Consider the following 23,491-nt stretch of genomic DNA (forward strand, 5'->3'; position numbering starts at 1 on the left):
ATACGGCCAACAAGGCCGGCATGTGCTGCTCTGCCCACTGTAGGATGTGAGTGACTGCCTGTGCTGCAGCCGAGCTCCTTGTTCCTCCTTGATGGTTGATATACGCCACCGCCGTGGTGTTGTCCAACTGGATCCTGACCGGACGCCCCTGCAGCCTCTTTGGCCATGTGGAGACGCACCGCCTGATTGCCCAAAGCTCAAGCACATTGATCAGCAGGTGGGATTCCTCTCGCGTCCAACAGCCCTGGCCCGACTGTACGCCCGAAACTCCCCCCAACCGGTCAGGCTGGCGTCCGTTGTGATCACCGTCCAATGGAGAGGAAGGAATTATTTGCCGGACTGAAGGGCCAGAGACCTCAGCCACCAGAGCAGGGAATTCCTAACTGGCTCACCCGAATTTGACAATCCAGGGATAAGGGAGATTTGTCCCATTTTGACAAAATCTTTCTGCAAGACTCAAATGTGAAATTGAGCGTACAGTACCACCTTGAAAGTGGCTACCATGAGACCCAGGACTCGCATGCAGAAACGCAGCGACAACCGCCTGCGGTTCACCAATAACCTCACCGCAGCTTGAAGAGTCTGCAGGTGTCTGAAGGGAGAAAGACTCGCTTCTGAGTTGTCCAGCAGTAAGCCCAGGTACTCCAGGCGTTGAGTCGGCACCAACACCAACTTTATGGTCAGTACCCATCCAAACTCCTGGAGAGTTCGCATGGTGATCGCCACATCCTCCCTTAATTCTGAGGCAGAAGCTGCTCTCAGAAGGAGGTCATCTAGGTAACCCACGATTTAGATCCCACGGTGCCTTAACAATGTCAGTATCGGGGCTAACACCTTGGTAAAGACCCAGGGTGCTGACGCCAGGCCAAAAGGGAGAGCCACAAATTGGTAATGCTCTTCTCCGACTGCAAATCGCAGAAATCGCTGATGCCTGAGGCATATGGGTACATGTAAGTATGCGTCCTTGATGTCCAAGGACACCAGGAAGTCCCCCTGATGGAGTGTAGCGACCACGGAGTTAACTGATTCCATTCTGAACCTTTGCACTTTCACAAAGCTGTTGAGGGCCTTGAGGTCCAGGATTGAATGGACCCCTTACTTCTTTGGGACTACAAACAGATTGGAGTTGAATCCCTGAAACCTTTCCAGCGTCGGTACAGGTACTGTCCTGCCCCAAAAAAGGCCTCCCGACGAGACAGAAGCAGACGAAGGTTGGAGGGAAAAAAAAATCCGTTTGGTGGACAAGAAATAAACTATCTTGTATTCCGATGAAATCAGTTCGCAAACCCATTGGTTGGACAGTAGGGAGGCCCACCGAGCTGCAAATTCCCGAAGGCGACCCCCCACCTGAGAGTCGGGCGGGGGAAAACCTTCATGCGGTAACATTTTTGCTCGCGGACTTGTTTGGCTTGCGAAACCAGGGGCGCTTTTCTCTTTCAGTAGGCGCCTTTTCAGACTGGGAATTGCTTACCTGCCGACTCGGGTGGGCGAAAAAGCAGTTTGAGCAGAAAAAGAGGGCCCTTGCCTACGGCGTGGTACCTTACCCTTCCTGGACTGTAGGAGCAATGTGCTCTTCCCACTAGTAAAATTTTTAATAATGCCATCCACAAGGCTCCAAATAGCCTCTCACCTTGGAAGGGCAAATCCGCCAGTGCTTTTTTAGATGTCTGGTCCACAGACCAGCATTTCAGCCAAATCAGGCACATTAGCACCATTGCTGATATTGATGCTCTAGAGAGCAGGGGTACCGTATCCAGGGCCGCATCACAGACATACTTAAGGCCATGCACCAACTGATCTGCCAGTGCTACGCAGACCGGGGGAAGTCTGTTGCTTCTCCAATTCACGGTGTAACAACTTTGCCCATTCAGTAAGCGTCTGCGACACCAAGGCCGTGGCCAACACAGGTCGTAACACTGACTCCACCACCGTAAACATGGCCCGGGCTACTGCCTCAGCCCTCCTGTTGGCAGGTCCTTGAAGCCAGGAGTCCCTTCAACCGCAATTGTGGTTACTTTATTTAACCTGGATAACGGGGGTCAACGACCGGAGGAGATGCCCATTTTTTCCTGTTGTGGGCTTCCCCATTCTTTGTAAATGAACTTATCAAAAATAAATCAGATACGGAAACACCTTAAGCGCGCAGGTCGGTTTGCGGGACCCAAAAGGGGCCACCATCTCTGCAGATTCCCCTGCTGTATCCTGTATCTTCAGGGTATCCCGCACTGCTGTGATAAGTGCTCCTACTAGCGGTTTGTAACGCCCTAACCCAGACACAGTCACCCTCACAGTCCAAAAGGTCCTGGTCCGCATCCTCTGACATGTCAGAACAGGGGCCGCCTATCACACTGGGGCCTGAGTCTGCATCAGAGGTTTCCCCAGAAGGGGGGATAGGGGACTTTTTTTTAACCCCCTTGCACCCGCACACCGCCTTCACCCTGGCAACAAAGGACTCTAGGACTGCCAACACAGTGTCCATAGGCACCACATTCTGTGCAGGTGAGCCAGTTGCAATAGCAGGGATGTCTGGGGAAGAGGCACCAGCTTCCGACACCATGTTGACCCTCATTTACCTGTCACTACTCAGGGACTTAAGACAAGGTACACAAAATCCCACCCTCCTAGCTGCTCACAGACTGAGGGGCCCCCCCGCAGGACTCACCACCTTGACCGAGTACTGCATTGTGCTGCCACCGTCCATTCTGCCCTGTGTCAGTCACAAAGTGTTCTAAGTAAACATCATGCTGTTCTGTTTCAAATTTCCTCTTTATTTATATTTTAAAACATACAATACATCAACATTTATCCAATCTTAAATCTCCCATCATACTAACATTTATCCCCACAAAAAAAAAAAAAAATTATATATATATATATATATATATATATATATATATATATATATATATATATATATATATATATATATATATATATATATATATATATATATATATATATATATATATATATATATATATATATATATACACACACACATACACACACACATTTCTTTCCTTTTTCTCTTAGGACTCCCCCCACCCACCCCCTTCTCCATTCTCTTACATATATTCTTTCAGTTTCCCTGAGGTACAGAACTCCTCCCATTTTTTCCAATATTTTGAAATCTGATTTTCTATATACCTTCTTCTCTTATTTGTCTTTTCATATAATACGAGTCACTCATCTCACACACCCAATCTGTTACTGTTGGACCAATTATTTTTTTCCATTTTTACGTGCTATTACTACATTTGCTACTGTAGTCATATGATGCAAAAACTCTGTCTCCTTCTGTTTTAATGTTTTTGGTGTAAAGGAAAATAACGCAATATTTTTATCTGGTTTTAACCCTATTCTTGTCACCTTCTGGTATATTTCGATTATCTTATCCCAGAATACTCTTATCTTGCAGCAACTAGACCATATATGTTCTTAAGTTCTCCTTTCTATCTTACATCTCCAGCTATTTTCAGAGTTACCTTTGTTTATTATGTTCATTACCACTGGACTCCTATACCCTCTTATTGCAATCTTATAATTCTTTTCTTGATATTTGGTTGCTATCGATAGTTTATGTATACTGCCGAATATTTCTTCCCATTCTTTCTCCAGCAGTTCTTTCCCAATTTCTTCCTCCCATTTTTACTCCTATTTTCCTAATATCTCCAAAAAGGAGTAGTAAATTATATATCTTAGATAATTTTTTATTTGCTTTATCTTTATTTACTGTTATTTGTTCAAATGTAGTTAATTGCCTATTAATTATCGTCGCAATTGGGTCAATAAATGTTCTCAACTGACAATATTGTAGCCATTTGTTTTTACATTCATGTCCCAATTCCTGGAGCATTGGCAATTTCCCATCAACCAAAATTTGTATTACCTGTGCATGTTCATGCTCATCCATATTCCATTTTAGATATTTTGTGACTTTTAGGGCTGGCTCAAATTCGGGATTGGCAAATAGTGGAGTCATAGGGCCCATCATAGAAGATAGGTTTCTTTTTTTATTATACCATCCCAGGTTTTTAATGTTGTTCTGACAAAAATAGGTAACTCCATCTCTTTTGGTCTTAAATTAGGTTTTATCCATGGTAGATATTTTAATTTCACCCCTAACATATCTTCTTCTAAATTTACGAACTGTTTATTTTTCGCATTATGCTGTCAGTCTATTATTCTTATTAATGAGGCTGCTTGTAAGTATTTAGAAAAGTCAGGCAATGCTAATCCTCCATTTTTTTTGTTCCAATTAATAGTTCTCTACCTACTCTGAGTCTTATGGGACCGTACAAAACTTTCCACCACTTTTCTTAGGTCCCTCATAATCTTATTTGATGGTATAATAGGTACTGTTTGAAAAATATAAAACATAATTGGTAATATCTCCATCTTTACAATACTTATTTTTCCTAGCCATGAATATGTTATTTTATCATTTTTCTAAAAAAAATTCTTATATACTGCCGCATTATAATTCATATCTTGTAAAAGCTTTAAATCTTTTGGAATATGAATTTCCAAATATTTAATCGCATATTGTTTCCATTAAAATGGGAAATCTTTTTGTAAAACTATCTGCATACTTTCCTCTAGCGTGATGTTCATCAGCTCGGATTTATCATAATTTACTTAAGTAACTCAGTTCCCCAAATCTATCCAGTTCTTTTATTAAGTTTGGTATTGTTATTATAGGATTAGTTACATATAGTAAGAGATCGTCTGCATATGCAGCCATTTTATATTCTTTACCCTTAACCTTTATCCCTTGAATATCCTTATTTTCCCTTATAGCTTCCATAAGGTGTTCCATTACCATTACATATAGTAATGGGGATAAGGGGCAACCTTGTCGAGTTCAATTTGATATTTTTATATACTCCGATAGTATTCCATTTGGTTAATTAGTCAATTTTAGCTCTTCAATTTTTATATAATGCAACAATCCTTCCTAACATTTTTGGCCCAATTCCTGTTTGCGTCAATACTTCCTCTAAGAACTGCCATCCTACCCTATCAAATGCCTTCTCAGCATCTATAGCCAATAGGCATGCTGGGGCGGCAATTCTCTGAGCGTATTCCATCAGCGTACAGGTCTTAATAATATTGTCCCTTGTTTCTCTCCCTTTCATAAAATCTATTTGTTCCAGATTTATATGATCTGATATAAACGCTGTTATTCGTTTAGATATAATCTTTGAATATATTCTTATATCTATATTTGTCAAGGATATAGGTCTATAGTTCTTACATAATGAGTGATCTTTTTCAGGTTTTGGTATTAACACAATATGAGCCTCTGTACTTTGTACCGCAAATAGGTGTATTTCAGATATAGAATTATAGGTTTTCTTAAGTATAGGTATAATTAAGTTCTTAAATATCTTATAAAATCTAGCGGTATACTCATCTGGGCCTGGACTTTTCCCCAGAGCTAGCTCTGCAATTGCTCGTTGAATCTCTTCTATTGAGATTTCTTGCTCCAAGTCCTCTACACTTACTTTAGAAAATTTAGGTATGGCCGTTTTCTTTACATATTTTCGTATCTCCTCTCCCTTATCCCCTTTTTCCTTATAGTTCTGCTGCTCTTATATATTGTATAATTTAGAATAATAAGTGTGGACAGTTTCAGATATTTCTACTGGGTCATATGTCACTTCCCCATTTGGTTTAAAAAAAAAAATCTATATGGCTCAAGGGCTGCTGTTTTTTTTTTTTTTAATACTCTGGCCAATATTTTCCCAGATTTATTTCCACATTTATAAGACTGTGTTCTATTTTTGTCTCTTATACGAAGGGACTCTTCGTCAAGCACCGATTGCAGTTCCATTTGTTTTTCCTTTAATCTTATTCTATCAGCTGAGTTCATACTCAGCTTGTGTGTCCCTTCTAAGTTTCCAATCTCTAGTTCCAGTTGAGATTTTCTTTGTTCTTTTTCTTTTTTTATTATTAATCCGTGCTTGACGAATATTCCCCTCAGAACACATTTTAGTGTTTCCCATTGAATTGGGGGTGAAGTTTCATCTCTTTCATGGATTATTAAGAACTCCTTTATAGTTTGTTGAATCTCCATTTCACATTTTTTATCTTTAATTAGATTGTCATTTAACCTCCATACTCCATTCATTTTCTTTGTTTCATTTATTTTAACCACTTCCCGACCAGCGCACGACGATGTACGTCGACAGAATGGCACGGGCAGGCATATTGGCGTACAGGTACGTCCAATATTCAATGCCGCCCTGCCATCGGGAGCGCGCCGCCGGTCGCGGGACCCGCGGACTCGATCGCCGCGGGCATCCCCGCGATCGTCTCACGGAGCGGCCGAATGGAGGAAATGCTGTGTAAACAACATTTTTCCATTCTGCCTAGCAACTAGTGACGCTGATCTCTGCTCCATGTGATTGGAGCAGAGATCAGTGTACACTAAATGAAAGCCCAACCCCCCCCACAGTTAGTAACACACCCCTAGGAACACTTAACCCCTTACACTGCCACCCACTGGTTAACCCTTTCACTGCCAGTGTCATTTACACAGGAATCACTGCATTTATATAGCAGTGATTACTGTATAAATGACAATGGTCCCAAAAATGTGTCAAAAATGTCCGATGGGTCCCCGACAATGTCGCAGTCACAATAAAAATCGCAGATCGCCGCAATTATTAGTAAAAAAAATAAATAAAAAATTATTAATAAAAATGCTATAAAACTATCCCTATTTTGTAAACGCTATAACTTTTGCGCAAACCAATCAATAATCGCTTATTGCGATTTTTTTTATCAAAAATATGTAGAAGAATACGTATAGGCCTAAACTGAGGGAAAAAAATGTTTTTTTTATATATTTTTGGGGGATATTTATTATAACAAAAAGTAAAAAATAATGCGTTTTTTTCAAAATTGTCGCTCTATTTTTGTTTATAGCGCAAAAAATAAAAACCGCAGGGGTGATCAAATACCACCAAAAGAAAGCTCTATTTGTGGGAAAAAAAGGACGTCAATTTTGTTTGGGAGCCACGTCGCACGACCGCGCAATTGTCAGTTAAAGCGACGCAGTGCCGAATCGCAAAAAGTGGTCTGGTCTTTGACCAGCAAACTGGTCCGGTCTGAAAGTGGTTAAGTTCTACAAATATTGGGGCATGGTCGACCATGGAAATCCCCCTATCTGTTATTGGTTTCATCATCTTGAGTCACAAAGAAGTAATCTAGTCTGTGATAAGCGTTATGAATATTTGAATAGTATGTATAATTTTTTTTCCGTTTGATGCTGAACCCTCCATATATCGCTTAATTAATACTTTCTCAATCGATTTTTAAATTCCTTTATTTTAATATTTTTCCTTTGAAATTGGGTGTTAGTAGTATCTTATTTTATATCCATTAAAAAATTTAAATCTCCACCCACCACTACTGTTCCCTCCGCTTTCTCCATTGCGTCCGATAGGGCTTTCACTCCAGCCTCTATTTGCCCATAATTAGATAGGTAAAGATTGATTATTATGAATTGTTTGCCAAAAAGCATCACTTATTATTAAAGACCTTCTATCCTTACCTTTATGTTTTTGTACTATTTGACATGGTAGATCCCTATGGAACGCAATTGATACTCCTTTTGATTTGGAATATGAAAATGTGTCATGTATCCATGTGTTATAATTTCTATTATTTATTTTGGGTATGTGATCTGAGCGAAAGTGAGTTTCTTGAAATAGAACAATGTCCATTTTTTGCTTATGAAGAAAATGTAATATTTGGTTTCTTTTAGAGGGGGAGTTAAGACCTCTTACATTAAAAGAACAGAATGTTACACTTCCCATAAAAAAAAAAAAAAGGGAGACCCCTGCACAACACACACCACAATAAAAAGCTTACCAATCTACTTCCCACCCAACCCTATCCCACCCTCACCACTCTCTATCTCTTCCACACTATTATATACCCTACCCTACCCGTATCACACCCCTTATCCCCTATTTATTGACTTCAATAGTCTAACTTACTAAAAGTAAGATCCCTATTGAGGGGGGAACTGGAGCTACTGATCCAAATCTGCTACCATTCGGCTTGCTCGTGCTGATTTTACTATTTCTCAAATTCTTCTTCACTCTCCTCTCGCTCTCTCCTTACATCTTATTAATCCTTCCATTTGTTTTTACTCATTCCGAATTTTCTCCAATTTTTAATCCAACTATCTCTTCCCTTAAGATAGAGAAGGACAGGGAGAGAGATGGGAAAGAGAAAGGAGAGAAAAAAAAAAGGGAAGGGGAAAATTTTCCTTTCCTTCCTCTCTTCACTCATCTAAGTGGACTGGGGTGGGGGGGAGAGAGAAAAGGGGGGGGGGGGAGAAAAGGGGGGGGGAGAGAAAGGGGGGGGGAGAAAAGGGCAGTCCAAATATCTACAAATATACCTATAATTAGTGATCCATTTAGGTTAAACAATCAATAATTTATCTAACAAATAATTATGGTGCACTACCCATATTTAACCTTTTATAGTGTCCTCCTCCCCCATATCTTATACAACATCCTGTGCTATAAATAATCAATATAATTAAATAATATTCTCCATATATGTATGTGTTAAAGTGGTTGTAAACCCCTACAACACACTTTGACCTACAGGTAAGCCTAGATTAAGGCTTACCTGTAGGTCCAAGAAATATCTCCCAAACCTACACGGTTTAGGAGATATATGCCTAAAGACAGGCACCGCTGTCTACGGTGATGCATAGTAGTTCATTATGATTTACCTTTGCAGGGAATGAAAGAGGAAGTAAACTCATCAGGGTTTACTTCCTCTTTAACATATTTATAACACCCATTACTATTACCTTCCGTGAAAATGTACTATAAACCATCAATCTTGTTATGTGTCTTAATATATTTCCCTTCCTTTTCCCTTTTTCTCTTTCCCTCCCCACCCATTTCCCACCCTCCATTTTCACCTCCCATCCCTCCCTACTACCCCACTATCCCCCCCATTCCAGTGCATTCTCTTCATTTCTCTTCCTTTTTTCAAGATTTTATATCATTTCTCTTAAATTCCTTAGGCCAATCCGGTATTTTTACTTCTGAGAGCTGCAGGGTCTTCTGAAAGTCCGCTAGATCATCTAAATCCCAGTAAATTATAGTTTGACCTTCATGTTGAACCTGTAGTTGGAAAGGAAATTTCCATCTATATTGCATATTCTCTTTTATTAATTGCTCCAAAAGGGGCTTTAATGCTTTGCTTTTATCCAATGTAAGCTTGGACAGATACTGAAAAAATAACAGTCTTGATCCTTCATACTGTAGATGATTATTTTTCCGCACCGCAGACAATTTTATCCTTGGTTTGAGCATAATGCAGTTTACAAATTGCATCTCTAGGCTTATTTATATCTACTTTTCTTGACCCCATAGCTTTATGTGCTCTATCAATTATTCTTTCTTTTTAGATGGATCCTGTATTAAATCTTTGAATATCTTCTGTATTATTTTTGAAAGTTCTTCTGTGGTCACACTTTCCTTTAATCCTCTTATTCTTATATTATTCCTTCTACTCCTAATTTCCTGTTCATCCATATTTACTACTTGCTTTAGCTCGTTTTCTTGCTCTTTTTTTCTTTACCTGCGTCATTTCCTTTTCCAAATTTTTCATTCTTATATACATACTTTCTATCTTTTCCTGTGTCTCTAAAGTAATTACTTTTATCTCTTGAATTTCTCCAGTCTTTGAATATAGTGATCCATATCTGCCCTGGTGCGTAAGGAAGCTATGTATGTTTTCATGTCCCATTTTTCCTTCTCTCTTTTTAATCTTCAATTTCTATATCCAGGATGTCTACTGGAGACCTATTTCTAGGATGATTTGTCACTTCCTCTCCTGATGTTCCCGATACTAAGGATGATTCCACTGAATTTATTACAACTTGAGATAACTGAGTGAGTGGGGTTGCAAGTGTTGAGAAAATTCTAATATCAGTAGTTTGTGTAGCTTGGGCCCCAGTGGTGCTTTTAATTATACTGTCCTTTTTTTTCTTTTTATTCCCACTAGCACACAATGATTTTTTCCCCTTTTAAGTGCCTTTTTTTGCCTCTGTATTTATGATTTTTTATTTTATTTTTGCCTCATCAATCCAAAAATATGCAGGAAACAAATCCAGATTGTTCTTAAAATGGAGTAGGATTAAGTGCAAGATATTCAACATTAAACAGATGTACCGTCTATCTCCTGTTTGATGTTTATAATAGAGATGAGTTCATATGAGTAGTGTAGCTATTTATATTATGCAGCGATATCTCATTCTATGAATGTAAAGTTGCATTATACTCTTCTCCAGGGGGTTTCTCTTTTTTTCCTTCCTTCCCTCTATCAATAGATGTATATAGGTGTATCTAGTTCACAGAGAAAAAAAAAGTCACTCACTCACCCCTGTATCTTCGGAGGCTTTCTTTATGGCTTAACAATTACTGACCTCCATTATTCACGAGCTCCCAGATGAGTTCAGAGTGTTTTTGCCGATTTTCCCTTCTTCCGAGCTTATAGCTCCCCACCTGTGCTAATGCCCAGCAGTGTCTTCAGTATATTTCGGTATACCACTTTTCTTTTTTTTTTTTTTTTTTTTTTATTCTTCCCCTCTCCTTTCCTTCGTGAAGGTCCGTTCTTCTCAGAGATTTCCGAGACTTTCCGAAATATTCAGAAGATTTCCGAGTATCTCCGAGATCTCCCGATCCCTGCCCGACTCCTCTCCGATGGTTACGGGGATTGCCGGGGGGACAATCACTATTGTCGGCTCCGTCTCCTATCTTAATCGACACGGAAAGACGGACCGACACTCAGATCTACTCCTACCTCCGTTCTCCCTCGGTCAGGTACTTAAACAGTCAGTCGGTCGGGCAGTCCTCATGACACACAAGACACGGCACCCCACGGGCTCTCCTTCCCTTCACCCTGGTCACGCCAGGCACTCCGCTTCAGGAAGGTAAAAAATAAAAATAAAAAAATAAAAAAGATGGTAGGTCTCGCTCGGCAGCTCGTCTCCACTTATATCCGTATTTACGAGAAAAGTATAAAGCTCGCACAGCACAAACCATCTCAGGATATTCCAAGCATTTAACGCTCCAAATAGCGCTTCAAAGTCCCTTCAGCATGAATATTGGCTTAAAGAGGAGAGAGAGATAAGCTCCATATGCAGCAGTGTGTCAGCATGTCGGCCTCACGGAGCACACCTAATCAGCAGCTCCTCCCCCTCCATAAAAATTGCGCTGTCATGGAAGCATATATTCACCAGTGCTAGAGGTAAACTGCGCTGAGGCTACAAGAAAATGGCCGCCAGCCATTCCAGCAAAAAAAACTTCAAAGAAAATGGCTGCTGAACCTACTAGGAAATGGCTGACAGTAATACACTGACTAAGGCTACAGGAAAATGCCCACTGCATCAGTAAAATGGCCACAGACAGCGCAGCGGCCTCCCCTCATTGCAAAAAGCCTGAACACTGTGGCCAGAAAAACAGGGAAAGAAGGAGCAGACCCCCACAGCCATTGCATTCCCCCGCCAAGACCTGGAGCCCCCTGGAAGACCCCCCAGCCGAGTACATGCACCGCACCTCATGCCCGGTCACACAGTGGCCCCAGCATGGGGAGGAGGGAATGAGGGAAAGGGAGAGAAGAAAGGGAGAGTTAGAGACCCCCTAGTCGACCTCCCAGGGAATGCTCAGCTGCTCCATCATGCTGAGGCAAGTGAAGCCGTACTTACCGCTCCTCTCATGACTGCTGGACGCATTCCATTACAGACTCACCACCCGAGCAGTACAGGGTGGCTGTCGACCACAGCACACTGACACAGACAGCAGTAGCCCGGTCATATGTGTTCCCTGAAGCATATAGCTCACTGGCTGGACCAGAAAGGGGCATGTCGTGGCCGACCCAGCACGTAGCTAGGGTCTGCTCACACTCGATGGCCAGGCTGGGGAGACTACAAGGATCTATATTATCCAGCCTGGCACCCAGCCCGGCTGTTGACCGTAGATCATAGGATCAAAATTGCAGGAAAAATGAAAAAATTCCCAGGACCAATGGTCCTCTCAGGGAACCAGGTCCTTCTCCTACACTAGGCAGAAAAAGCTGAGCTGCAGGAAGCAGAGTGAGGGGTTATAGCCAGTGGGACCGCCCCCTGGGCGGTGCTGTGCAGCTTTGCTGTTTTTACATGTTCTGCCTATTCCTCTCCTGAAGGTGGTGATATAAACCTAAGGTCAAGGAGCTGTGTCCGTCAATGAACGAAAGAGAAAAGGGTCACTTAGGGGCAGATTTGTCTCCCGCAATCCCGCTAAACATCGCTGACCACCGACATTACCAGTAAGAACAATTAAAAATAAAGTAAAAGTCCATAAATATATCCCATAATTTGTAGGCATGATAACTTTTGTGCAAACCAAGCAATTTATCTTTATTGAGATTTTTTTAATCTAAAATATGTAGAATACATATTCGCCTAAATTTCTGAAGAAACTTTTTTTTTTTTGGATATGTATTATAGCAGAAAGTAAAAATTATTGTCTTTTTCAAAATAGTTGCTTTTTTTTACAGCAAAAAAAAAAAAAAATTAATCACAGAGGTGATCAAATACCACCAAAAGAAAAAAAGGACATCAATTTAATTTGGGTACCGAGTCACATGACCATGTAATTGTCAGTTAAAGTAACGCAGTGCAGTATCACAAAATCTGGCCTGGTCATTAACCACTTCAGGACCGCCGTATTGCCAATGTACGTCAACACAATGGCACAGGCAGGCACAATCACGTAAATGTACGTGAATGCCTTCTAGCGGGTGGGGGGTCCGATCGGACCCCCTCCCGCTAGATACGGCGGTCCCTTTCGGTGCCGGAGCGATCGGCGATGAGGGGATGGCCGTTGGTTTCCGCCCAACCCCTCTCGATCGCTCCTGGCCAGTGACGAACTTCCTCCCCTGTGAAAATGTAAACACAGGAGGAGGAAGTGATGTCACACTCCTCGTGGCGGTCTTTTTGAACCGGACAGCGAGGAGTGAAGACATTCAAGTAAGTGCACCAACAGTCCACTGACACATAGGTACACACAGGCACACATTTCACCCCAGTCACCCCCCGATCACCCCCCCGATCGGCCCCCCGCCCCCCCCAGTCACAGTGTCACTAATGCAGTGTTCATTTATTTATTGATCACTACATTTAGTGTCAGTTGTGACTGTAAAAAGTGTCAGGGCAGCTAGTGTTAGGCCCCTTTAGGTCCAGGGTAGCCCCCTACCCCCCCTAATAAAGGTTTAACCCCTTGATTGCCCTCCCAGTTAACCCTTTCACCCTCTTTTACCAGTGTCACTAAGCGATCGTTTTTCTGATCGCTGCAATAGTGTCACTGGTCCCGCTAGGAAGCTAGTTTTTTTTTTAGGTTCAACGCCAGGTTTTTATACCGTTAGGTACCCCGATATATAACCTAATAAAGGTTTTAACCCTTTGATTGCCCCTAGAGTTAACCCTTTCACCAGCGATCGCTGCATAAGTGTCACTGGTGACGCTGGTTAGCCAGTTAGTTATTTAGTTATTTAGGTTCCCCGTCAGCTTTTTATAAAGCTTCAGGTACCCCCATATAAATACCCAATAAAGGTTTTAACCCCTGATTGCCCTTAGTTAACCCTTTCACCAGTGATCACCGTATAAGTGTTACGGGTGACGCTGGTTAGGTAGTTCGCTTTTTATAGCATCAGGGCACCCGCCATTTATTACCTAATAAAGGTTTAACCCCCTGATCACCCGGCGGGTGATATAAATTTGCTTTTAGGGTCAGAAAGGGTCTGCGTCGCCCCAGCCAGTGCTAGGTTAGTGCCAGCACCGCTAACACACACGCGCAAAGCATACACCTCCCTTAGTGGTATAGTATCCGAACAGATCAATATCTGATCTGATCTATACTAGCGTGCCCAGCAATTTAGGGTTCTAAAAAAACGCATTGTTAGCGGGATCAGCCCAGATACCTGCTAGCACCTGCGTTTTGCCCCTCTGCCCAGCCCAGCCCAGCCCACCCAAGTGCAGTATCGATCGATCACTGTCACTTACAAAACACAACACACATAACTGCAGCGTTCGCAGAGTCAGGCCTGATCCCTGCGATCGCTAACAGTTTTTTTGGTAGCGTTTTATACAGTCGCTGACAGGCTAGGTGCTTTTTTACCTGTGAGTCTCACTACTGTACCCCTAAATTTAGAGCCCAAAATGGCAAAGCGAAGGTACACTAGTGAAGAGGCCTACACGTTTCTGAGCATGACAGATAGTGAAGAGGAAGACACTGATCTGTCAGATTCAGGCTCAGAATACGAACCTGTAGAGGACAGCGCCTCCATGTCAGATAGCTCTGACGACGAAGAAGAGGTCCCTGCTATTGTCAGGCGTACCCGACCCCGATTTTCTGATGTTGTTGAGGTGCAGGAACCGCAAGTCCCTCGTATGGAGTATAGAGCCAGTACTAGCGCCGCTCATCCTTTTGGTGAACTGGCAAGCACCAGCGGCCTAGTACACCCTGGACGTACATCCAGCACTGCAGTATCACGTGGTGACGTGGCGAGTCCCATAAGTGCAGTTCAAGCTGGCGAGGTGGCAAGCACAAGTAGTGTCCCGCTGCCACCAAGAAGAAGACAAAGACAGGCCCGTCGTACCCATAGTGCCCTTCCTGCAGAATTCGCCTATCCCAATTGGGTGCCCACCACTTCTGCAGAACCCGTACTTCCCCCATTCACTGCCCAACCCGGTATTCAGGTGGATACAGATGATTTTACGCCACTCGATTTTTATTCTCTGTATCTCACGGAAGATCTCTATAGATCTATTGTGGACCAAACCAATTTATATGCTGGTCAACGCATCGCCGCTAATCCCCAGTTGCCGTCTCTTGCCAGAGATTGGAAACCAGTTACGGTTTCCGAATTTAAGACGTTTTTGGGCCTTTCCCTCAACATGGGCACACATAAATTTATGCGGATGCGGGCTTATTGGTCCACGCATCCGGCTGACCACATGCCCGTGTTCTCTAACTCCATGTCCAGGAAACGATACGAGCAGATCTTGCGGTTCTTGCACTTCAGTGACAATGAACTTTGTCGTCCACGTGGAGACCCTGAATACGATCGGCTCTACAAAATTCGGCCCCTCATAAACCACTTCAACCAACGTTTTGCAGACTTGTTTACTCCCCAAAAAGTTGTCTGCGTTGATGAGTCCCTGGTTAAGTTTACTGGTCGCTTGTCATTCAAACAGTACATTCCCAACAAGCGTACCAGATACGGGGTCAAGCTCTATAAGTGCTGTGACAGGGCCACAGGCTATGCATGGAGCTTTATGGTTTATGAGGGTAAAGATAGTTACGTAGAGCCGGAGAACTGCCCTGATTACATAGGAAGCGCTGGCAAGATAGTGTGGAAATTGGTGTCACCCTTATTCGGAAAGGGGTACCACTTGTACGTGGACAACTATTACACCAGCGTGCCACTTTTTAGTCATTTATTTGATAATCAGATTGGAGCATGTGGCACCGTGCGACCTAATCGCCGGGGCTTTCCCCAGCGGCTTGTAGATTCCCGTCTTAGGCTGGGGGAGAGAGCCTGCTATCGGTGTAATAATTTGCTCGCTATGAAGTGGAGGCATAATAAGAATGTTTTCGTTCTTACCTCCCTTCATGCAGACACGACGGTCCAAATTTCTACGGCGACTGGTATTGTGGAGAAACCCCTCTGTGTCCACGAATATAACAAAAATATGGGAGGGGTGGACCTCAATGACCAGATGTTGGCGCCGTATCTAACTTCCCGTAAGACCAGACGCTGGTACAAAAAAGTGTCTGCTTACTTATTTCAATTGGCTTTGCTGAATGCTTTTGTGCTATACAAAACTTCAGGCGGAACATTAACCTTTCTTTTCTTCCAAAGAGAGGTTGTCACAGAGCTTCTGTTTCCAGACGGTTCTGTACCTCACCATTCCCAACCAAATGCAGTAAGCCGGCTGCATGAGAGGCATTATTCTTATGTCCTCCCGAGTACCCCTACCCAACGAGCCCCCCAAAAAAGATGTCGTGTCTGTAGCAAGCGCGGATATAGGCGTGACACCCGTTCTTATTGTCCACGCTGTCCTGGCAATCCTGGTCTTTGTCAGGGTGAGTGTTTTGAACGCTACCATGAACTAGTGAAGTATTAGCGTAGGGTACAGCATTTCACAGGCTAGGCACACTTACACAGGGTCTCCCAAGATGCCATCGCATTTTGAGAGACCCGAACCGTTACAGTTACAGTTTACAGTTCAAAAAAAAGTGTATAAAAAAAAAAAAGTAAAATAAAAAAACCAAAAAAAATATAAAATATAAAAACCAAAAATAGTTGTCGTTTTATTGTTCTCTCTCTCTCTCTCTCTCTCTTCTCTCAAATTTTTTATACTTTACCGTTTACTGTGTTATTGTTAACCATTTTTCATGTTTTCAGGTACGCCATTCAGCTGCAGCGTGGATTTATCTTGACAGCAACAGCGTTTGCTCCCACGATACATAAAGCCGCGACTCCAGTGCTGTAGGAGGTGATTTCACCACCACAGTTAAAAAAGAGCATATATGCCGAAGCATGGGGGCATAAGGGGTGGAGGAGCGATTTTGCTCCTAATGCCGCGTACATACGGTCAAAATTCCAACGGAGGGCCTGCCCGTGGAAAAGTTTGAACGTATGTACGCAGCATAACTTTTTTGCGGGAGGATGCCCCCATGCTTCGGCATATATATATTTTAGGCACAGGTTGTGTTAAAAAATGTTTTATTTTTTACTGTTTTTTTTGGCAATTGCTTTGCAGGTATGGTATGGTAAGGTTTTACTGGGATGTTACTTTGTTTTAACGTTAACCATAATTTGCTTAGCAGGTACGCCATTCAGCTGCAGCGCGGATTTATTTATCTTGACAGCAACAGCGTTTGCTCCCACGATACATAAAGCCTTGACTCCAGTGCTGTAGGCGGTGATTTCACCACCACAGTTAAAAAAGAGCATATATGCCGAAGCATGGGGGCATAAGGGGTGGAGGAGTGATTTTGCTCCTAATGCCGCGTACATACGGTCAAAATTCCGACGGAGGGCTTGCCCGTGGAAAAGTTTGAACGTATGTACGCAGCATAACTTTTTTGCGGGAGGATGCCCCCATGCTTCGGCATATATAAATGGTGCATGTATGTCCATCATTAGAAGTGGGTGGATGAAGGGAGGTATCTAATGGTGGGCATACCCACCGATCAATCTCTTTTTTTTCGTTCAGACAACATGACTCTCAGTAAATAGCTTGGGGTGTCTACTTTCCAAAATGGGGTAATTTGGGGGGGTTTTGTGCTATTTTGGCATTTTATGGCCTTTGCACCCTTAGAAATCCTGAAGGTGGTGATTGGTTTTCGGGGTGCCATACGCGACTAGACTCCCAAAAAGTCCCACACATGTGGTATCCCCATACTCGGGAGAAGTAGCTGAATATATTTTGGGGTGCAATTCCACATATAACCATGGCATGTGTGAGCAATATATCATTTAGTGACAACTTTTTGTACATTTTTTTTTTTTTTTTTTTTTTTAGTCATTATTCAATCCCTTATGACAAAAAAAATAAATATTCAATGGGCTCAACATACCCATCAGCAGTTTCCTTGGGGTGTCTACTTTCCAAAATGGGGTCATTTGGGGGGGTTTTGTGCCATCTTGGCATTTTATGGCCGTCAAAACTGTGATAGGTAGTGATAGGTAGTGAGGAGTAAAATAAAAAAATTATGCCCTTAGAAATCCTGAAGGCGGTGCTTGGATTTCGGGGTCCCGTACGCGGCTAGGCTCCCAAAAAGTCCCACACATGTGGTATCCCTGTACTCAGGAGAAGCAGCAGAATGTATTTTGGGGTGTCATTTCACATATGCCCATAGCATGTGTGAGCAATATATCATTTAGTGACAACTTTGTGCAAAAAAAAAAAAGTTTGTAATATTCCCGCAACTTGTGGCAAAATATAAAATATTCCATGGACTCAACATGCCTCTCAGTAAATAGTTTGGGGTGTCTACTTTCCAAAATGGGGTCATTTTGGGGGGTTTTGTGCTATTTTGGCTTTTTATGGCCTTCGAAACTGTGATAGGTAGTGAGGGGTGAAATCAAAAATTTGCACCCTTAGAAATCCTGAAGGTGGTGATTGGTTTTCGGGATGCCGTGCGCGACTATACTCCCAAAAAGTCCCACACATGTGGTATCCCCGTACTCAGGAGAAGTAGCGGAATATATTTTGGGGTGCAATTCCACATATAACCATGGCATGTGTGAGCAATATATCATTTAGTGACAACTTTTTGTACATTTTTTTTTTTTTTTTTTAGTCATTATTCAATCCCTTAGGACAAAAAAAATAAATATTCAATGGGCTCAACATACCCATTGGCAGTTTCCTTGGGGTGTCTACTTTCCAAAATGGGGTCATTTGGGGGGGGTTTGTACTGCCCTGCCATTTTAGCACCTCAAGAAATGAGATAGGCAGTCATAAATCAAAAGCTGTGTAAATTCCAGAAAATGTTCTCTAGTTTGTAGACGCTATAACTTTTGCGCAAACCAAAAAATATACGCTTATTGACATTTTTTTTACTAAAGACATGTGGCTGAATAAATTTTGCCCTCAATGTATGACTAAAATTTAGTTTATTCGATTTTTCTTATAACAAAAAGAAGAAAATATCATTTTTTTTCAAAATTTTCGGTCTTTTTCCATTTATATCGCAAAAAATAAAAATCGCAGAGGCAATCAAATACCATCAAAAGAAAGCTCTATTTGTGGGAAGAAAAGGACGCAAATTTCGTTTGGGTGCAATATTGCATGACCGCGCAATTACCAGTTAAAGCAGCGCAGTGTGAAATTGGAAAAAGACCTCTGGTCCTTAAGGTATTTATTGGTCCGAGGCTGAAGTGGTTAAGGGGGTAAATCCTTCCGGGGCTGAAGTGGTTAATATATTAAACACTGTTCTTTCTTTATTGCAAAGCTTTATCTCAGAGAATTCACATTGTTCTAGATGGGACCATAACTGTGGGGTGTGCATAAAGGCAGCATGTCTATGTGGAATTTCATGATAAGCGAAGGTTACTTACCTTCAATGTTAACAGCAACTGCACTGCATTCGTGAATGAGGTGGGGGCTGGAAGGTTATAATAGGTCACCGTGCGGAAAAAAAAAAGGTATGTGAAAGTCCAGCCAAGGGCCATGAAGTGGCAGGATCTAGAAGCAAATAAAGAAGAAACAAATTGTGAAATTTTGGGTGGGGTAATACTGCAGCTGCATTCATTTGGGATTATGTAATAACTTAAAATTTTGGGTTTGTGCCTATTTTTAATATTTTAAGCGTAGAGTAGAGATATATTATATAAATAGAGAAATAGGTGATAAAACAGTCCTATATATTATGAACTCACTTTACCTACTCCTTACAAAGTTTAATTAAAAACATACCCTGACAATCATTAAAATGCACCATTGTGGAGCGGAGGAAATCTTTTCAAAGCTGCAAACTGTCGATTGTGGCTTGTTTTTTGATTTTTTTTGTTGTTTGATTGTGATTGTAGAGAAGTTATGGCTTCAATTTCTCCCTATTCAATGTCCACTATATTAAACTTTGTACACACAAGTAGTTTTTTTTTTTTTTTTCAACCCAAGGGGCGGAATTAAAGAAAAAGGGAAGCACATTGTACCAACTATGAAATCTTAGTACAGTGATCTCCCCGCTGAGCTAGTGTGTTTTGACCTGAGGACTGTCCATTGGCCCCCAGAACACATAGTTTAGCCCTCGCAAGCACGAATCAGATGCCAAACGGTTATATTCCAGAATGCCCCTTCAACAGAGGCCAGGAGTTAGGTCAGGTTCTGATGGACAGCCTGCTGTACACACTGGCCAAATGTCAGCCGGTTTCTGTTGAACCGGAAGATACCAGCTGCAATTTGGCCTGTAACAGCCTTAAAGTGATTGTGAATGATCACCTTGTAAAACCATCCATGCAGTTTAAAATAAAAATGAAAGGCAAAACATTTTTGTATGGATATGAAAAAAAAATAAAAATAAATAGAAATAGCTTTTTTCCCTTATTTTTGTGATTACATTCCCTCTATTCTCAGTTGCATAAGAGCTGGGGGAGGGGGGAAGCAGCAGCACACTGAGCTTCCCAGTGTATGGCTATGCTTGGGAGGGCGTGTCAGGACAAGTCCAAACATTGGAGAGCAGCCTGAGTTCCCAGCATAGCTAGAGACCTGACCAAGGTGTTTTCTTCTGTTTAGTGTGGTCAATTTTTAATAGGAAAGCAGAAGGAATGGTAGGAACACCAGGAGCGAAAAAGGAAGCAATATAAAGAGAGACTTCTTTATACAAGTATATGGTACATCAGGAATATGAAATCTTGGGATAACAAACACTTTAACATTGGCATCCTATCTCTACTCTTATAGTGAAGAGATCGTTCTGCTTATGCAACCTGATAACGGATGGGAGTTTGTCTGTTAATAAACTGTGTATATGTATGTTGGGTAAATGACAAAAAAGAAAAAAACAAGTGAAAAAGAAATAAGGGGTTCACACGTCCTATCACCAAATATTATGGTGTACAAAAACATAAATGGACTTGCATGGTACCCCATGAACAAACACCAACTTCTATAAAATTGTATAAATATATTCCAAAAATCATCTTCATTGAAAGCTGACATACAATGCATTAACCACCTCAATATCGGACACTTTTTTTTTTTTGCAATTATTTTATTTATTCAAGGAACACAGTCAAAGACAGACATCCAGGCAGTCACAGTTTGTTAACTTACAACACATTGCATGTATACAATATTTAGGAGAACATTTTCTAAAGCCCCATACACACGGTCGGACTTGTACAAACTTTTCCGTGGACTTTTGTACAAAGTGTGTTGTCCACAAGTTTGTATTGCATACACACGGTCGGACTTTTTGACAACAAACACGAACGTGGTGACGTCACAACGTACGGACGCCACTTCAAAAGAGGACGTTCAATGACTCCAGCGCCACCTTTGGTCAACTTCTGTATTGTAGTCTGATCGTTTGCAATGGTTCTGAGCATGCGTGTTTGTACCTTGTACAAAAGTCCGATGCTTTTGCATACACACGGTCGGACTTTGCTCCATCGGACTTCTGTTGTCAAAAAGTTTGTCCGTTCGCAGAGCCAACAAAAGTCCGATGAAAACAGAAAAAGTTTGTCCGATGGAGCGTACACACAGTCGGATGTTGCTCCAAAACAGCTAATTTGCATGTTTGTTGTCAAAAAGTCCGACCGTGTGTACGGGCCTTTACAGCCAAAGGACAGCACGACATTTTGCTAAACTGACACACGTCTATTTTGTGTGATAGGTGCTAAAAAGCAACTTCTTTGTACTGAGTGTGCATAGGGCAGCAATACTAGTGGTGCAAGAGTTTTTCCCTTTAGTGGGTCCCAAACCGATCCCTGTCTGTTTTTAATTTTGATATAATAAAAGAGTTTGGATCCCGTTAATTTGGGTCCATAGAACCGAGAAACAAGGATAGAGAGGAAGGATAATTAGAAGTTATATAGAGAAAAAGAGGAAGGGGAGAGGAGAAGTCAGAGAAGAGGGGTTGGGGGGGGGGAAGGAGGGGAGGGGGGTGTCTGGAGGATAATTCCGTGTGAGCCTAACACACGCAGGGGCTATCTGTCAGGGCATCTGGATGCTCAGTAGCCAGTGGGGTCAGCAGTTAGTCATTTAGTTAGTGGGGTGATTTTTAGTCATTCGTGTCGCTATCTAGGAGGGCTCTTCCTTCATCTGAAAAGATAAAGATGTTCCATGGTGACTAGGTCTCAGAGTATCGCTCCTGTTGGTGTCGCATAGTTAGTACTAGGTCTTCCAATCTACTTATTTCCTTTACTTTTCGGATTCACATCCCTACTGTCGGGAGTTGCGGGGATTTCCACCTAAGAGGGATGTAAGCTTTAGCAGCATCAAGAAGGTGCCAGATAATAGACTTTTTGTATATCTTCCCTGATATATTAGTGGCGTGTAAGAGGAAGTATGCTGGGTCATACTGTATTTCGTGCTCTATGAGTTTTTGGAGGGTGTGTTGGACTTCCGTCTAAAAGTGTTGTAGTTTGGGGCAGGTCCAAAAAATATGTAAGATGGTACCCTTGTCTTCCTTGCATCTCCAGCACTGATCAGAAGTGTCTGGGAAGATTTTCTTCAATTTCACTGGGGTTCTGTACCACCTGGTTAGGAGCTTAAAGTTGGTCTCTTGTGTTTTCGAGCAAATAGAAGATTTTTTTTTTTAATATAAAATTCTGTTTATTATTTTGTCATAAAATAATACAATACAAACAGTGAACACCTCAACTGGAGGCGTCCAGCGGCCGTTGAACTAACTAACACCACACAACTATCTATCCCCAAACCCCCCCTCCCACCTCCCCCCCCCCCCCCCCCCCCGTGGTCACAGCTCGATCTTCCAACGGGTTCACCCGTTGTCTTGCATCACCTTAGCAAGGTAGCCCCATTATCAGAACCTCAGTTGCCATACTCCCCTAGATGCATTACAGAAGTCACTATATCACAACCCGGCTACTTCAGCAGCAATATGCCCAACACCCAAACAACCATGTGACTCCAGGCCCTCTCATCCCACTGTTGATTCAGAGTTAAACCACGTGTGCCATACTTTGTCAAACTTCTTCATACACCCCCTAGCTTCATAGGTGGCCTTGTAATATGGCAGCATCGAGTTGACCAACCCCTTCCAGAAGGAAACATCCGGAGCCCTGACTTTCCAGTGCAGCAGTATGGCTTTCCTGCCATAGAATAACACATTCAACATTGTGCGCATAGCCCTGGACGGGACCACCTCCTCCACCAACCCCAATAAGCACACACGGATTGTTAAGGGGACTGGTACCTGTATTAAATCAGATACGCAAGAGACTACCTCCTCCCAAAATTTCCGTATCTGAGGACATCCCCAGAAGATGTGATCCGCATCTGCGGGTGCGTGAGTGCAGCGCCAGCACTCCGCCGATACTGTCGGGTAGATCTTGTGCAGTCTGGCCGGAGTAAAATAACACCCATGCAAGAACTTGAACTGGATTAACCTATCCCGTGCGGACACCAAGTGTCTAAACGGTTGGATCCACAGAGAGTCCCAGTCCTCCCCCCTCACCTCTGGGACCTCCACCGCCCATTTATCCCTGCATTTAACAATCGCCAGAGGTGTGGACGCAAACATTGCCTTGTACGTGAGCGATAGAGGCTTTATCAGGCTCTCACTCCGTAGCAGAGTCTCGAGCGAAGAGGGGACCGACTCCACTCTCATCACTCAAAACTGAGCTTGATAAGCATGTCGGATCTGCAAATATCTGAACAAGTACCTGTTAAGGAGGTCATGTCTCGCCTGCAATTGAGGGAATGCAAGCA

The 23,491-nt window shown here is 42.4% G+C and overlaps 1 protein-coding gene across 5 annotated transcripts in view; it reads right to left on the reverse strand.

The window, feature by feature from the left end:
• Nucleotides 1-23,491, reverse strand: part of LOC143957013 (membrane-bound acylglycerophosphatidylinositol O-acyltransferase mboat7-like) — a 788,470-nt gene that overhangs the window by 419,731 nt on the left and 345,248 nt on the right. For all 5 annotated transcript variants that reach the window (XM_077467161.1, XM_077467165.1, XM_077467162.1 and 2 more), the window contains one exon: nt 19,153-19,279. In XM_077467161.1, the coding sequence (XP_077323287.1) occupies nt 19,153-19,279 (127 nt within the window). The remainder of the gene's footprint in view (nt 1-19,152; nt 19,280-23,491) is intronic.

The sequence above is a fragment of the Lithobates pipiens genome, unplaced genomic scaffold (assembly GCF_037356315.1).
Source record: "Lithobates pipiens isolate NorthernLeopardFrog02 unplaced genomic scaffold, aLitPip1_a1.2 Scaffold_48, whole genome shotgun sequence".
Classification (NCBI taxonomy): Eukaryota; Metazoa; Chordata; class Amphibia; order Anura; family Ranidae; genus Lithobates; species Lithobates pipiens.